The sequence below is a fragment of the Daphnia pulicaria genome, chromosome 3 (assembly GCF_021234035.1).
Source record: "Daphnia pulicaria isolate SC F1-1A chromosome 3, SC_F0-13Bv2, whole genome shotgun sequence".
NCBI lineage: Eukaryota > Metazoa > Arthropoda > Branchiopoda > Diplostraca > Daphniidae > Daphnia > Daphnia pulicaria.
The window spans coordinates 12,022,564-12,038,947 of NC_060915.1; the positions used below are offsets into that span (position 1 = coordinate 12,022,564).

Here is a 16,384-nt window from a genome sequence, read left to right on the forward strand (position 1 = left end):
TGTGGACACAAAATTACAAACTTTTTAATCTGTACATACCTTTTTCTTGCTTATGTTCAGTAGAAGAAGGTACATCTTCACTCATCGTCAGCTCTTCATGGATATTGTGTTGATCTTCACTACCTGAAAAAATGTTTCACAATTTTTACTTTAATCTCTTACAGCAAAAGGGTCCTGAATTACAACATTTGTACATTGTATAACTAAAAAAGTTGTCATATTTTGAAGAATGAACTGTCAACTAACATAATAATTTTGAATGTGTGTTAAAGAATAAATATACAAGCTTAATAAGAGATACCTGGTAGTTTGTGCTCATTAGAAAGACTTATTTATCGATTCTGGATTGTTATTAGTTGCATTTCTTAATCGTGAACAAGTTCCTATCTCTGGAACTATCACTAGCACTGTAAATTTTTCAAGAAATAGCAGATATTCATTGCTAGTGATTTCGGTGCCATCTTCCTCAAAGACTATTATAGGAACTTCAGGGCCAAAGCTGAAAAGTTGTCTAGCTAAAAACTCAGAAAAATGTTTTTCATTTAGAACTGATTTTTGCTAAATGTTGAACAAAACAACTACCTCTACCAGTCAGTTCATCGAGACTACCTGCTGTTATCCCTTTTTTAGTTCGTCCATCTTGGCTGACGAGCTTATAGGGTTTTTGTTTTGTCATATCAAGTTGGAAACTGGTCAAAAGAGTGTAATGTGCATAAATGCTGGTTTTAATCTGGAAACTAAAATAGCCGTTGCATGAGATTTATTTATTTTTCTTTTAACTTTAGTGCTTGCAGACCGAACACGAGGCACCGTTCGGTAGTGAAAAACTTCAAAAATCAAATCATTTGTTAACCAGAAACAGCTGATTTAAACAATCGATATTTATGGATCGATCATAAACCATCAAAACGCAATCGCGGGAAATTTTGATGTTATTATAAACTTCCCTACTTCAAAATAATTTGGATGTTATTATATACTTCTCTACTTCAAAACTGAGAACTACAGCTACAGAACTCGTTACCTGATTTTCACTGGAGAAGAGAACCAATTTATAATGGGATATCGAAGTTAAATTTATCGAGGATTCCGAAAACAACAGTTGAAATATAAAGCTCCAAAATTACTGTCCTCCCAAATTAGCTGTAAGAATGCGGATCCAAGTCTAAATATAAATTTAGTTAATCCAAATAAGATAGAAAAATGAAATCTATCATCAAAACGGGTCCAGATTTAAAATGCATCCATTGTAGCTGCAGTGCAGAGGGTGGTAGGGAGGGAAGTTTTGAGTGGGCAAAATAAATACTGGCTTGTTAAGTTCCTGTCTCTCCCTTTCTTTCCCTCCTTTTCACCCGCTTTCTTCCGTCCAGGACATTGACAAATTTTAATCCCCTTCAAGAGAATTCCAACTGTGACTCTTACTGAGGGCGAGATAACAAAAATGACCCAAGGTAAATCAAACGGGACGGTCAAACTTTTCAGACAAAATCCCCTGTCCTCACACATCCGCCGTCGCCTGCCAGACCGAGTCGTTATAGGAAACAAGAGGGGGAAATGAAGAGGCAATAAAGATCTGACGCAGAGATTGTACAGAGCGCGTCATTACCTTTGAATTTCTTCTCCATTCCGAAAGTCAAAACGCACGAACGACTCACGATGTTTTCATTCAAGGATCGCTCCTAGATAAAGCGGATTAATAACTAATAGTCCCCACGTCTATACTGACCAATTAGCAACTACCGTCGTTTGACAGATGAATGCGACAAACAAAACTCTTTTCAAAGCGCGGCCCGCGCGGCCCTACTTAGTTGGCGTCCACTCTTCCAGTGGTTTTCATCATCATGTTTTCAACAAGTTGGAAACGGTGGTAAGATCGAAAAGTTAAGAAAACATAAAAAAGAATAATACGCACGATTGACGAGATTAGGCGTGGGGAGATGACGCCAAAGTAAAGAAAATTGTTGATTACGTGTCAAAAATCACATGTCAAACCAAAACAGCTTATTCGTTCATACAAGATCTCCGGCCAGATAAATATGCTTCAAGTATGAAAGTGTAGAAAGAGTTGGTTTAAATCTGGTGCGCGTCTACCATAGAAAAGGGGGTCCAAATTCAAATTCGAAGAGAAAGAAACCGAATATTTTTAGGCCATTAATCAAAATCAACGATAAAGATTTCCCCAGTCAATAAGGAACTGTAGTCTCCAGCATTCCAGCCATTTCAGTAAGCATAGCGCTAATTCGTGAAACCAATTTACAGGCCAACAACAAAGATAACGCACCGACATCCTTTTCCGCCGGTTGCTTTTCCACATGCAAGTGAAGTCACGTCAGTTATCTCTGACTCACTTTCACGCGTCTATTATTAAGTCGTTGCTTGGCGATGCGAAACGTGATTATAGATAAAACGGGGTCAGCATACGCTTCCCACGACATTTGTTGACTGGACACGTCGTCAGTTGTAAGTCGCACGCTCAATCGTGAAAAGTTGATCAAATGAGTCTATTAGTGATAGCGATAATAGTGACTGTGATTTGTGTTCCCTTACATTTGCCAACGTGAAAAAGTTGACGTGATTTACATTAACTCGTTCATAAATTTCAAGAAATCATCGACTCTTCTGAGCGCATTGGGCGTCGGAGGTATGTCATGTCTTGGGAGAACTAGAGTCACCAAAAGTCATCAGTTGGACAACTTGCGGACCAATGAAGAATAGTTATTTGAAATTGTCAATTGTTTTCTTTTAGTACGAAACGTTTTGTACCTCGTAGCATTTAATTTCCTGTGAGTACGAGAATGAGCTTATTGTTATACCAGTGACGTCATTTTACAAAATTATTAAACGTTGAACAAAAATGAGTGAAATTATAAGCGTTGCAGCAGAATCTGTAGATGAATTGGCTCAGGCTGTGGTGGATTAATTCAGGTGGATTAATTCAGTCAGGCTGCCAGAAGGCCAAAAGTTGGATGTAGCGAAAGCGCTGAAACGTCAGACGATGTCCCATGGATGGGAAACTAGCTGAATTGATTGAACTATTTTCAATAAACTGGAGAACACATTTTAATACTTTCGACGTTATAGACGAAACCAACTAGGATTCTATAACCCCTGCCCAAATTTGGTATGTGAAATCTTTCAAGTTAATTTTCTTTCCCAAAATGAAGGTGAAACTATTACATGCTTTTATTTGCTATCCTACTTTGCAGTAAAATCATTTCCTGCTTCTGGCGGTAACATTTACTTCACTTAAAGAGTTAAAGGTTTTATTAGCGACTCGGATTATGCAATAAGTTTCGTCTATTTCTTGTTGTTGGCCACTCCCAAGGCCACTAGCCAGACTAGTCAGACGAGTTGAGTTGAACGGCGCCCACTTGTTGCTATGTTGCTCTCGTCTGGAATTGTGAGAATAAGAAAATACCCTTTTAAGGATATCCTTTTAAAGTCACCTTCAAAGAGAAACAGAAATGACTCTTCCTACAAAAGTTGATATAATAAGCTATAGACAAGCCATTTCAAGCAGCAGACAGGATTTCTAAATCGAGGCTTGTATAATCGATTATTCGAGAATTCAAATTTAGATTTTTTGTTATTTATTTTTGCGTAGTAAATTTCTCTAAGAGATTTGTAAGTGAATCTGTTGTCGAATACGATTGGAATTAATTGTACATATTGACCATGGACATTCGTTCTATAAGAAACAGTCGCGTACAAAAGGGAAAAAAACGAACAGAAAAAAAAACTATTAAACTGTTTGTACGCCAGAAAACGGCCGCTCGACTCAGACATAGATTCTTCTTCTACGTCATACCCTATTATATGACTGGCGCCTGTGGCAGGAAGTCGCAGATAAGAAAAAGAGCCAAAATTCAATGTGGCGCTTACACAAGGCGTTGCCTGAAACTGAAACCAGTACTAGTGTTTGATCGAAACCCGCCCAGAAAAGACGTTGCTGTTCTTTACACAAGCGAAATTGGAATTTAATTTTAAAATTCCGTCTGTTTGGCAATCGAATCAGCAAACCGTCGCAAACCGACTAATTATCTCCTGCCAAAATTTGGTATAGTTCATTTTTTTTCTCAATATGAAGATGAAATTATAACATGCTTTATTTCGCTATACTCTGTAGTAAAATAATTTCCACCTTGGTAACATTTAAACATTTACTTTATTACGCAAAGGTTATGTTTAATCAGAGATTCAGCCTACTCAATAAGTTTCGTCTATTTCTTGTTCAACACTCCCAATGCCACAAGCCGAATAGTCTAACAAAGTTTAACGACTCCAACTTTAGTTGCTTTATTGCTCTCGTCTGGAATTTTCAAGCATTGAAAGCATTTCAACGAATAAAATATAAAAGCAGCTGCAGGGCTCCGATAACATCGTCTCGTTCTCATCGCCTGCGCAACCCTTTTTTTATTATTGTTGTAAATAAAGCAATAAAAAGAAGGAGAGGAAACAGGAACCTTTTATCTATAGTCGACAAAGTCCTGTCGCTGAAACTCTCCAACTCCAATCGCGAAGCTATGGGAATCGATTGATGGAAATATTAACAGCAAATTGTTTTTTTTTATTTTCTTAATTACTTTGTTTTATCCATTTTCAAAAGGACGTCATTTATAGTTGAAAGATTCAAACTAGTGTCGCATTTTTGGAAGTTGGTTGGTGACAGCTAAAAGAGTTTTGCACTTTCACGGTTTTAAAAGATTGAAGCTCTAATTAGTGATGCATTTCGCTAATTAAATTGCTATTGAAATAATAACAACGACTAGCAATAGGATATCTAATTTTGGTTTTCATGTTCTCAGTCTGACATTATCACTTTCCCTTTCCAGTTGGTGGCATTTTATCAGATAAACCACAATAATGGCTGCGGCAGATGCAAGTCCTGGCCTGATGACGTCACCATCGTACACTGAACAACATGTCGCGGATAAAATCAAGGAATGGTTGGTTCAAGAAAAAAATGGAGATATCAAAACACAATTTTTCAAGGAGGCCATCAGTTACATCGAGTCAAATGTGACGGGAAAAAAATTCGGACGTCAAATTTCTTGTTTAGAAACGACTTGGGTCGAGAGGCAATACGTCAAATTTGTCTTGGAAATGTGGCTGAGCGCGAGTTTTGAAAAGGCTTTTGCTTATTTGGAGAAATCGTCCGATTTCAACACCGAAATATCCGAATTATTACACCAGCTGAAACTTATCAATTCCTTCGAAGACGTCGAAGCAAATTCCAGCAAATTACCAGCTAAATCGAAGCTGCGGGACTGGTGCGAGTGTCGATATCTCCAACTGATACTCGGTCAGCCGTCTCTGTTCAAAAACACTCCCCGTTTCGCCATTCTTGTCCCTAGCTACTTCCAACACTTTAAGACATCACTGACCGATAAAATATTATCCCGTTGTCAAAATGACCTCACTCAAGACCAAACTAATTTGCTTTCTGCCCTGAACGACTTTTTGGCCGACGCAATCAATCGAGATCATACCAACTTACAGGATATTCTGGAAGACAACTCTCTAGTAATGAAGTTTAAAAAAGTATGGTTGGAGAAAATGGTTAATTCCTTCAAAATGGATAACGAAGACAACGAAGAAACGAAGAGGGCATGCGATCTTCGTGATCGTTTCAAATCAATGAATGCGTCGCTATCAGACGACAGTTGGACCCCACAATTAAATTGGCTGATCAAAGAAACGTGCGAGACTTTTTTGCTGCCCAAAACGGTGATTGCTGTGCAGAATGAAGACGGAAAGGAAATCATTTCCATCAAAGGAGTCGCCGTTTATGTCAGCAAAATTCTCCAAGAAATAATTGACTTGAAAAGCAAAAATTCGCACGTGCAAGAAATTAAAATCGTTGGACTCTTGTCCGTTCACGTTGACTGTGACTTGGAATCGAAAGATTATTGGCACGGAATGAACGTTGGCATCGTCACCGATAAAATTTACGTCGACAAGGAAGTACATTGGGATGTATCCGGCCAGCACGGCAACGATCAACCGGAAGGTAAATACATAATTTTATTTGTTGCATTGCCGTCACGATGTAAAGACTTACTGATTTAGGGAAACCTGGTCAACCGGGCGAAAGCGGCGGCAACATTCACGTCATCTGCAAAGAAATGATGGACGCCGAAAAATGGACGATAATATCGGACGGGGGCGACGGAAGCGACGGACATAACGGCGCCTTTAGAAAAATTGGGCCGGACGGAAAAGAAACTTTTCACCGCAAATGGTCGAAAGAAGAATTTCAAAAGGCTTTTCCGACCATGTCGACATTTGATGATTTGGCCAACGAGGAAGCGATGGAAACTGTTTTGACGACTCTTCTTGAAATCCTGCCGGTCAACTCTCGCGACAACGGGAGAGACGTATTAGGCCTATTACCCAAAAACCGAGAGGATTTCTACATCAGTGGCTTAACCAGAAACGAGAATGAAATGCAGATAATATATACAAAAGGAAAGAAGACACGCCATACGTTAATTTATTCTAGAGGTAACCCGAAGTAAAATAAACAAATTTGTCTTCACATTTCTTATAAGAAATGTCCGATTTTGACTTGTACTTACAGGAAGCAGAATTGGACAAGGGGGTTATGGAGGCTCCATCACCATTGAATATTTGAGAAGCGAAGAAGCAGAGATGCCACTGTCTGTCCCTTTGGTCGGCAAAGATGCGCAACAACCGTCGGCTGTGAGGATGGATGTCTACCAGGCATCGGGTTCCGTCGGTAGAACTGGCAAACCGGCCGGAGATGTCGGCTTCATCCATCGTGTGAAAAAGAAGGATAAAAATAATGAAGGCGAAGGACACTACTTTGGTTTTGACAACGACGTTAGACTCGAATATGAAGTAAGGGGCGACAAAGAAGACTTTAAAAAATTCAATATCCCGTACGCCAAGTTCATGGATCCCTACAGCAATACAGCAAGCTATGCGTCCATTTTATCAGCTGGCCATGACGATTTTGAGGGGACGTTCCACATTTCGCCAGAGATAAAAGAAGCGGTCAAGACGAAGGCCATCATCAGACAAAATCTCGTTCAGCACCTAACTGAAATTGACGAACGGAAACAAATGGCTCGGTCCCTCAAGGCAACAGCGACATCCGATACGATGGAACAGCAATCCGAATTCATCGACAAATTGATCCAACAGATTGACCAGAAACAGGCCCAACTTCATCGGTTGTCATGTCAACGGAGTCAACAGCGAGAAGAACTCAGACAATGTTACGTCAAGCCGTCGGCAAGAACAACTAAAATTCAAAATTCGCTCAGCTCTTTCACTATCCCTGTGAGGCAAAGAGGTCGCCGGCCTGTGGACTTGCAACACAATCTGCCTAAAATAACTTGTCTCGATATCTTGCCAACTGCTAACGGAAACGACAGCGCCCTGCACAGCATTTTGGGAAGAATGAATTCAGACGGCGTCTACGTTTGTGCAGATACGGACAAGTTTCGGCAACAAATCGCCGATTTCTTTCAAAATAAAAAAGACAAGGACGATCAAATTGAAGCCGTTAAAAACTTTGTGTTGCGACAAAATGATGACGAAGCCTTTCCCTTTGCCAGCGCCAAGAAGCAAGAATTCTTGACATTCAGACAACGGAATGGCGACGAGAGCCAATTCGATTGGCTGCAACCACCACAACTATCAGAAGAATACGCCAGTTTTTTACCAAAAATATTTAAAGAATATGCGCGTTTTATACAGTCACCTTTGAGTGAACTGGACTTGCCAGAAGTGGAATATCTAGCTGAAGTCCTCGACATAACAATTCATGTCTACGAAAACCAATATAATTCGTCGTCATTCAAACACAAGATAACTTTTGATCGCAACAACTTAGATTCCGGAAAAAAACAACACTTTATCCTGTACAAAGGTGGTGGTGAATGGCAACGACTAGAAGCCAATTACAACCTCCAACAGTTTTGCAATCAATTACCAATGGACTTGTTACAACAGCCTGTCCAGCAGCAAACCAATCCTTTTTCTACTTTGATTGGCCTGTTGACTAAATGGAACCATCACGATCTCATCGCATCTATCAAAATGTTGAACCCTGAAGACGGTGATGTCACACCCGATAGATTATCCCAACTTTTGTTGGAAAAACATTTCAATCAATTACCAACTTCCTCAAAGAAGAACAAACAGGAAATTGCTGCGGCAATTCAAAGACAACTAGATGAACTCGCACCTGACATTTGCTTACTAACTGAAAGAGTGTTGGAGTACAACCAAAGAAATGTGAGCCCTGTTTTCTACCTTTACATAGTTTCGAAATGTACTAAACCAAGCGACTGGAAATATGAATTCCTTTTGCTGGAAATGGAAGAGCGGTTGAAGGAACTGCCTTATAACACTTACGTCGTTGATTATACCGTTTCGAGGGAAAAAATGCTAACGTGTTTAAAGAATCTAGACGATGAAACGGTGGCCCTATTGCGAAATAGTCTCATCGTGGCAACTGATTTCGGTGATTTCCCTTTCAGCACGATGGAACGGATCTTGAAAATGTTACCGGGTATATCCGGTTCAAATGAAATTGACTCAGAGTACGTTGATCAACTAGAACTTCTGAGTCAACTGCCACTACACGACTGGCTGTACGAGCTAAGAAGCAAAATATGGGAGAGAAAAGTCAATCAATTAAATGCAGGAGATGATCTACGTCATGGCGAATTGGAGACACTAATGAAAGAGGCCGTCTATTTGCTGCTGGAGTTGGAATACCAAAAAGGAGAAAAGTTTTACGACACCGAACTTGCAAACATCAAGGAGCTACCCGAGTTAGTAGATAAACTGAGAGAGACTCTCTATCCGTGCACGAATTCGACAGAATCAATGAGAGAGCGAAACTGGGAAACGATAATGTCCATAATTAAAGAAGAAGAGCAGAGAAAACCAGAAAAAGAGAGAGATCTTTATATCTTTCAAGAAATCAACAACATGAAACATTTGGAACAAACGAACATAGAAAAACCAAGTGAAAACGAAAAAAATAAAACCGGAGAACATTTAAATGAACTGATTAAAACACTTAAAGATAACATGAAAATATTTTACTCTAGCAAATGGGACACGAGACAAATAGAAGTGGAGGGAAGCGAATCGTCGTTTTTGTTGGCCGAATATCTCCACGTCTACGACAGTGTCGTAAGAGAAAAGATGGGATTTCCACTGCGCGACACACAGCGAGTGGCCATCATGTTCTTGCTTAGAGAGTTTGTGAGTAAGAGAAATATTCTCGTCCAAGTGTCGACTGGTGAAGGAAAGTCGTTGATCGTCGCGGGGGTGGCCATTTTTGGTGCTGTTTCCGGTCTGAAAGTCGACGTTGTCACGAGCAACGACGTGCTGGCCCTACGTGACTCCACCTTGTCTGTGGCCGACGGTGGTCTGAGGGAACTCTATGAGTTTTTCAATGTGGGTGTGGCCAATAACTGCAACCAATCACAAAACGAACGCGTCAAGGCTTACAACTTGGACGTCGTCTACGGAGAATTGGCCAATTTCCAGCGCGACTACTTGTTGCACACCTTCTACGGTCTCAATGTCCGCGGGGATCGCAAGCTGGATGTCGTCATAATTGACGAGGTAGACTGCATGTTACTCGATCGCGGCAGCAACACCCTTTACCTCTCGCACGACATACCCGGAATGGAAATGTTGGAATCCTTGTACGTGTTCATTTGGGAAAGAATTCAAAATTCTGTCCAGTTGGACGTCATCAAATCGCAAGTCCTCTACGATCTCTACGGTGCGATCGGTAAGAAAGATTTGGAGACAATTCACGCCCCATTGAAAGATAAACCATCAGAAAAGAACGAGCTATGGCATCACCTCATGCAGACCAGAATAATTGACCCAAATGGACGATTGCTGCTTGAAAAATTGGAAACAAACAAAATCGATTATAAGGAGAATCCAGCACTTAATCCTAAATTGATCTTCTTCTTTCGCAAAGTCATCGAGCGCGAGCGTCACATCCGGATCCCTGAGCACCTGCTGCCCTTCGTCGATCGACACCTGGACACTTGGCTGGCCAACGCCTTACGGGCATTGGAACTGAAACAAGACGAGGACTACGTCATCGATCAAGATCGAACAGACACAAGCCCAGATCTGAACCCCCAAGTGATCATAATCGATCCTGACACCGGAACGGACCAAACCACGTCCCAATGGGATGGAGCCCTGCACCAATTCCTCCAGTTAAAAGAAGGCTGTAAATTAACACCGCAGAGTCTGAAAGCTGTTTTCATTTCCAACGAGGTGTACATAAAGAAATATGAAAGGTTAGCCGGTGTGTCGGGAACGCTGGGATCCCTAGAGGAGCGAGACTACATGAAGACATCCTACAAATGTTATTACTACGTTTCCATCCCAACGGCCTTCCCGAAACGTTTCATTTACAAAATGACTAAAGTGTTGAAGACTAAGATGAGTTGGCTGTCTTCCATCATCAGTGAAATCCGAGAGACGGTTCTTCCAGCGAACGAGGAAGAGGCTCGTTCGATCCTCATATTTTGCCAAACCATCAAAGACGTCAATATCCTCAATAATCACCTGAAAATTAATTTTCCGCAAATGATTGCAGCCAACAAACTACATCGTTACACCCGTGATTACGAGCAATTTGTTTTCGAAGCCAAACAATTGGAAATCGGCCACGTCATCATTGCCACCAATTTGGCCGGGAGGGGAACAGACATCAAAATTAGCAAAGAATTACTTCAAAATGGAGGTCTCCATGTTTGTCTGACCTACTTGCCGCAGAACGAAAGAATTACCGAACAAGCCATGGGACGTTCGGGTAGAAAAGGAGCACCCGGAAGTGGAATCCTCATCTTGTGTCAAGAATCTGCAGGGACTGGTCAGAATGATGAAGAGTGCTGGAGTGTTGGTAAATACTTCAGCATGAAACATGAGCGCCATCAGCAAGAATTGCAGCGAATCTCTCGCTTGAAAGAAGATTTCAAGAAAAATAAAAATGAAAGTGAATACTTGGAATCGTTCATAACCAAATACATCAACTTAAAGAATCAAATGAAAGAAAAGAGGCAATGGAATGATGTGGTGATCAAAGTCTTCTGTGACAACGCAATGGACCAATGGGTTTGGTGGCTCGACGAAATCGACCACAAGTCTCTCGAATCATTTGACCACTTTAATGGCATTGACCGTTATCAGACGAAATATCTTCAATCCAGTTTGATAGATAAACTTCAACAGCCTGAATCCCCGAGCGACGTTAGTTGGATCCTACCTGCCCGTTCAGTTGTTCTGGTGAAATATCTAGTAAAAAAAACGTTAGAAAAAAATGTCCTTACGGTGGAACAAGCTACCTCTGGAGAAATTAAAAAAGTGGAAGCGAGAAAGATTTCCGCCAGCATTTTAGAAAAACTGGCTGAATCAAACGACGCCTTCTTCTATCCTGTCGCTCTCTATTATCTCGCATTCCTCGTCATCAAAGAAAAGAAAGGGGAAAATAAACAAACCCGTATTACCAAGATGTTAAGAAAGAGCGAAACGATTTTGAACGAGCACATTCGCATGCAAATGTCTTTTTATCGCAAAATCAACCCAAATCTAGGTCAAAGAAATTCTTTTTTCTCTATTGATGCCTACCAGCAACAAAAAGTGAACATCGCTAATTTATTAGGTCATTACATCAATTCCATCAGGACCCTGCTGGGCAGCCATTACTGCTCCGCTTCCGATCTGGAACAAGCCGGGATCAATGGTCAAAAAGTGGACAAATATTTTGAACAACTGAAAAATGGTTGCATCGTCCAGCCTACACTCAACGACAACGAGACCATTCCGAATGAAGAAGCTGTTTTCCAGCAAGTAGCAAAAATCCACAACGTCGTTGATGAAGCATCGCTGAGAGAAAAACTGTTGTCTGTTTTTAATAACTTATCAAAATCGACATGGGATGAAAAAGATATTGAGAGGGAAATAAAAAAAGAAATTAAAATTTCCGGCACCAGGAAATCTTTTTGGAAGAATATGGTCGATGAGGGAGTTTTGGAGGATGCATTCGATTTTGTCATCATGGACGAATCAGAGTGCGACATTGAAGCTGAGGCTGAAGAAAACAAAGAGTTGAGAATCGACTTCGCATCGAAGGATAACGTTTTTTACAGCCCAATGCCTTACACAGCGGAAGAAATGAAAAAGAAAATTGTGTTTCGGGAAAAGTACGTCAAAGATATTATCAAGGAAAATGACTATCAAGAGTATCATCGCAGGAAAAAAACATTTGAGCTCAACAAAATTGGTCGCCTTAATCTTAACCATCTTAAAGAGATCAATGAAAAAAAGAGAAACAAGGCCCAGTTAAAAGAAGACGACTTGCGTGGCATCTTCATTGTTAGGGAAGAGCGTAAAGGAATTTTGGATGAATTGAAAAATCAGAAAATAATCGATGACCAAGGATATCTCGACCCAGAGTACAATGGCGAAGAGTTCCGCTATCCACAATGTCCCGTTTATGAAGATGCGGTCATGGGTCTGTTGGGGGGGAAATTCGCAATCGAAATCGTCATACGGCAATGGCTGAAGTCGGAAGAAGATCCTGTACTACTCAAAGCTATCGAACTCTTACCACTGAATCCTCACCGTAACATGTTGGCCGATTTGATGGCGTCTCACGTCATCACCGGTGCTCGAGTGAAAGACGATTTGACAGACATCGTTATTATAAAAGCGGTCGAAAAAATTACCGATGAACTTAACAAGGAGAAACGTGCGATCGAAAAAATTAGCAAGGAGGAACATAAAAAATTAGACAAGAAGGAAAGTGAATGTCTTCTGAACTATCTGAGAAGTCGCCAAGCTCTCTACGTTCCTACTAAATCCCCCGACGATTTTTCTCTCGACTTCATCGAACGTGAAATCCGCACAAAGAAAGGCATGGACAACATCTCGGCCGAACTCTACATCTTTGGTCTGGTTGGGTTTGACCAACACATCATCTACAAAAACAAATGGTCGTTTAAGGCTAAAAGCCAGGCGTCGATCAGCATTGCAGTTGGAGGTGGTCTAATGGCTGGTGGATATTTTCTTAACGGGGTTTTATTGGGTTTACCGAGCATGTTTGGCGTCAACTTTCTCGTTACGAAAGGTACAGCTTCTTTGTTTAATGGCATCGAGACTCTCTTGTTACGCAACAAATCGACGTGGACCGACTACCGTCGTCAAAGTCTCATGAATCTCACAGAGAAACCAGATCCCTTTGAAAAGATGAGAACTATTTGGAAATTATTCAAATCCAGGAAATCCATACATCAAACGCCTTCTCCTCCCAGCAGCTTTACCGCCGTACAAGAACAGAATCTGACAGAAAATGAGAATGTAAATGTAGTCGAAACAATTAGAAACATACTCCACGATCCTTACAGACTCTTTGTTAGTCATCTCGTCGAAACAATCAACAAAATTGTCGACAATAGCATGGCACCAATGAAGGAAACTTTCAATAAGGTTTGGCAGTCGCATAATCATGAAGATATCAAACGTTTGGTCAAAGTGGAAATGGAAAATCTCATAACAGATTGGTTTGAAAAAGGCGAAAAATGGGTTTCCGAAGTGAAACAAATCGTATTACGGGAAGCAACAATGGAACCTAATCAACTGATGCCCATCGTAATTAAACATCTGGAAAATTTTGAATTAAAAATAAAAATGGTTCACGTGACAGTGGAGTGCCTAAAGCGATTTCGAGCGGATATAGAAATGCAAGAGCCATCACCATTGACATTGACCATCGATCATTTCGACGTCGAAATGGGGGAGCGTTTTTACAAGAAAGTTGTCGAAAACATGAAATCTGAACTGGCCAGAAAAGCCGAGCAGATAATGGAATTATTTCAAACAAAATTCGCCTCTTCAACAACGGAGAAAAAGAACGCAGAAGAAAATTAACAAACAAACTTTACTTTCGACACCAGCTTCGAAATTTGATTTTTTTAAATACTTCACATTGATTTATTCACATTTGTTCGTCTGAATAAATCATTGAGAACTGTACTCATCGATTTTTCCATTCTTCCAACACTTATATTGGAAAATATGAAACACGTAATCGAATATAAGGTGAAAAGATGAATTGAACAGGGTGTGATTTTGGACTCGGGCGGATTTTAACTGACTAGTTCAACACGGATAAACTCCGGGCTAGTAGACGACCTTAAGTATTGCATTGTTGTTGAGACGTTGATAAGTATACAGGTAAAAAAGGGGTTTAAGAGTAAAAATAAGGCGAAATGTAACTACCCCGAAGCTACATTATCGAGAGTGTACACGCTCAATGAATATCGTTTTTGGAAAACGAACTTGCATACTCAACATCTTGACTTCACTGCTTTGTCTACAGCATGGGATTCAAATTAAAGTAGGGATATTGAAATTTACACTCACTACTTGTTGATGAAGAATGACAGCACATTTCAGGTAGAATTTGCCTCATCCATGCAAACGATTATGGAGAGACCACGAAGAAATGGATTACCTTCAGAGGCCAATTTTGAGAATTAGTATGTTATTACTTTAATATTTTATACGTGCCATCAGATTTTTTTGTTTTTGTTGGATTGCTGTCTTTAACTAACAACACAAAACTTGTTTTCTTGCATTGAGTTATAATTAGTGTCATAAGAAAATACTCACTTGGTGTAGTGTTTCTTTCAAAATAGTAACACAAAGGTCTCTTCAATGTAGTGAAGAATATAGATTTGATCAGCTGGGGCAACTAAGTCAAATCAAGAATCCATATCCTCCTGTGAACAGGTGAAGCAATCGACTTAGAGGTTAGAAGAATGTGCAATAATAGTCAACCCAAGATACCTGTAGGCAAATGACGAAAGTTCCTTAATGCACTAATAATATTCATTATTCAAACTTATCTCCGATCGAGAGATATTCGAGCATGACTAATGAGTTGACATAGAAAAGCAGACACTTATTATCCTATCGATCGATTATTTACTATCGATTGATTCTCCAACCGAAATCGGAGCCAAAATTCAAATAATTTCTTGACTCATTCAAACTTTACCATAATATTTTGCTTTAAAACAACACGGAATTTACTTAACACTAAAAGTAAAAATAAAATTTATTGCTATAATCTGGGATAAATTTGTCATGAAATATATATTATTATTGTAACCTGTATGGCTGTAATGTTATCTCTAGAATTTCAAATTCCTATTTTCATGCGAGGCAAAGGTAGTCAAACAACGAAGTCACGTACTTCAAAGAAAAACGACTCTTCAAACAAAATTTGATAAGCTAGACAAGCAATTTCAAACAGCAGACGGAATTTGTAATTCGTTACTTATAAATCAATTATTTTACAATTAATTAAAACCCTAACAAAATTTCTCTAAGAGCTGTGTAAGTGAATCTGTTATCGAATTCGATTGGAATTATTTATTGACCTTGAACATTGGTTCTATAAGAAACAGTCGCGTACAAAAGGGGGGGGGGCTTTTTATCCCACGTTATCGTTGAAATATTTTAAAAAACATTTTTAATTGCAAGTTCTATATTCGCACACGATGACGTACTCGTCGCTGCAGGGGTAGTCGACCCACTGGTAGCGTCCAAGATCGGCCTGGTATTCGATGGCCAAGCACAAGTTGGTAGCCGAGTTGCTGGGAGATCCTTCTTTGAATTCAACGGCTTCCGGGATCAACTCAAATCCGGTCGACCGAACAACCCACAGACCGGGGTGTCCCTCGGCAGCAACTCCGGTCCAGTAGGTGTCGTAGTAACCTGATTGTTCAATATAAAGATATGAATACATCAAAACAGTGATGATAAAATGTAAAATGATGCTGTAACTTACCGAGTCCAACCAGGAAGGTGTTGAGATCCTCCCATTGGGTAATGTTTTGGACGTGGAAAAGATCGCCTTTGGCGACGCTGCACAATTCGTTGGAGCTCCAATAGTTAAATCGTTGGGGTAAGCCAGGCACCTGTTTATTAATTTTAAAAAATTTGAATTCAGAATTTTTCCGTTGAAAAATAAAATGTACCGTTTCTTACCGTGTAGCATTTGTCTCCGATTTGAGAGTAGCCCGGGACGCAAGCAGCAAAAGTGCCGCCCAAAACAGCTGACGGTTGACAGAAAATCACAATTCAAACAAGTATAAACAAAAATAATAATTTGAAAAAAAAATTAAAACTTACCGAAAAGAGCGATGAGAATGCCGGAAGCCTTGTTCATTTTTTAAACGTCGGTCTGTGTGAGAAGACTGAATGAGGCGGGTCTGACAAAATGGACGGTTTTATACCTGAAATAATCGGCCACAATGTAACACGGGCCCCATTTAAAAAGATTGGACTTTGTTCGTTA

General features: G+C 40.1%; 1 protein-coding gene and 2 long non-coding RNA genes across 3 annotated transcripts; all 3 read right to left on the reverse strand.

Annotated features, from left to right (window-relative positions):
• Positions 1 to 39: 39 nt before the first annotated feature.
• LOC124328313 lies at positions 40 to 915 on the reverse strand. The gene is made up of 3 exons (XR_006916261.1): positions 583 to 915; positions 302 to 515; positions 40 to 123 (listed from the first exon to the last, which is right to left on the reverse strand). It is a non-coding gene; the product is annotated as an uncharacterized LOC124328313 (long non-coding RNA).
• Positions 916 to 13,986: 13,071 nt separating this feature from the next.
• Positions 13,987 to 14,945, reverse strand: LOC124328359. Its single transcript, XR_006916266.1, has 3 exons — positions 14,869 to 14,945; positions 14,692 to 14,801; positions 13,987 to 14,533 (listed from the first exon to the last, which is right to left on the reverse strand). It is a non-coding gene; the product is annotated as an uncharacterized LOC124328359 (long non-coding RNA).
• A 496-nt stretch (positions 14,946 to 15,441) lies between these two features.
• Positions 15,442 to 16,374, reverse strand: LOC124328357. The gene is made up of 4 exons (XM_046787116.1): positions 16,219 to 16,374; positions 16,075 to 16,142; positions 15,875 to 16,004; positions 15,442 to 15,801 (listed from the first exon to the last, which is right to left on the reverse strand). Exons 1-4 carry the CDS (start codon positions 16,253 to 16,255, stop codon positions 15,557 to 15,559), a joined length of 480 nt encoding a protein of 159 aa, XP_046643072.1. The 5' UTR covers positions 16,256 to 16,374; the 3' UTR covers positions 15,442 to 15,556.
• Between the last annotated feature and the right edge of the window lie 10 nt (positions 16,375 to 16,384).

Coding starts and splice junctions, on each gene's coding strand:
- LOC124328357 (XM_046787116.1), bottom strand. CDS start 16,255: ATGAACAAGGCTTCCGGCATTCTCATCGCTCTTTTCG. Junction 16,005..16,074: donor TCGGAGACAAATGCTACACG/GTAAGAAACGGT, acceptor ATTAATAAACAG/GTGCCTGGCTTACCCCAACG. Junction 15,802..15,874: donor CACCTTCCTGGTTGGACTCG/GTAAGTTACAGC, acceptor TTGAACAATCAG/GTTACTACGACACCTACTGG.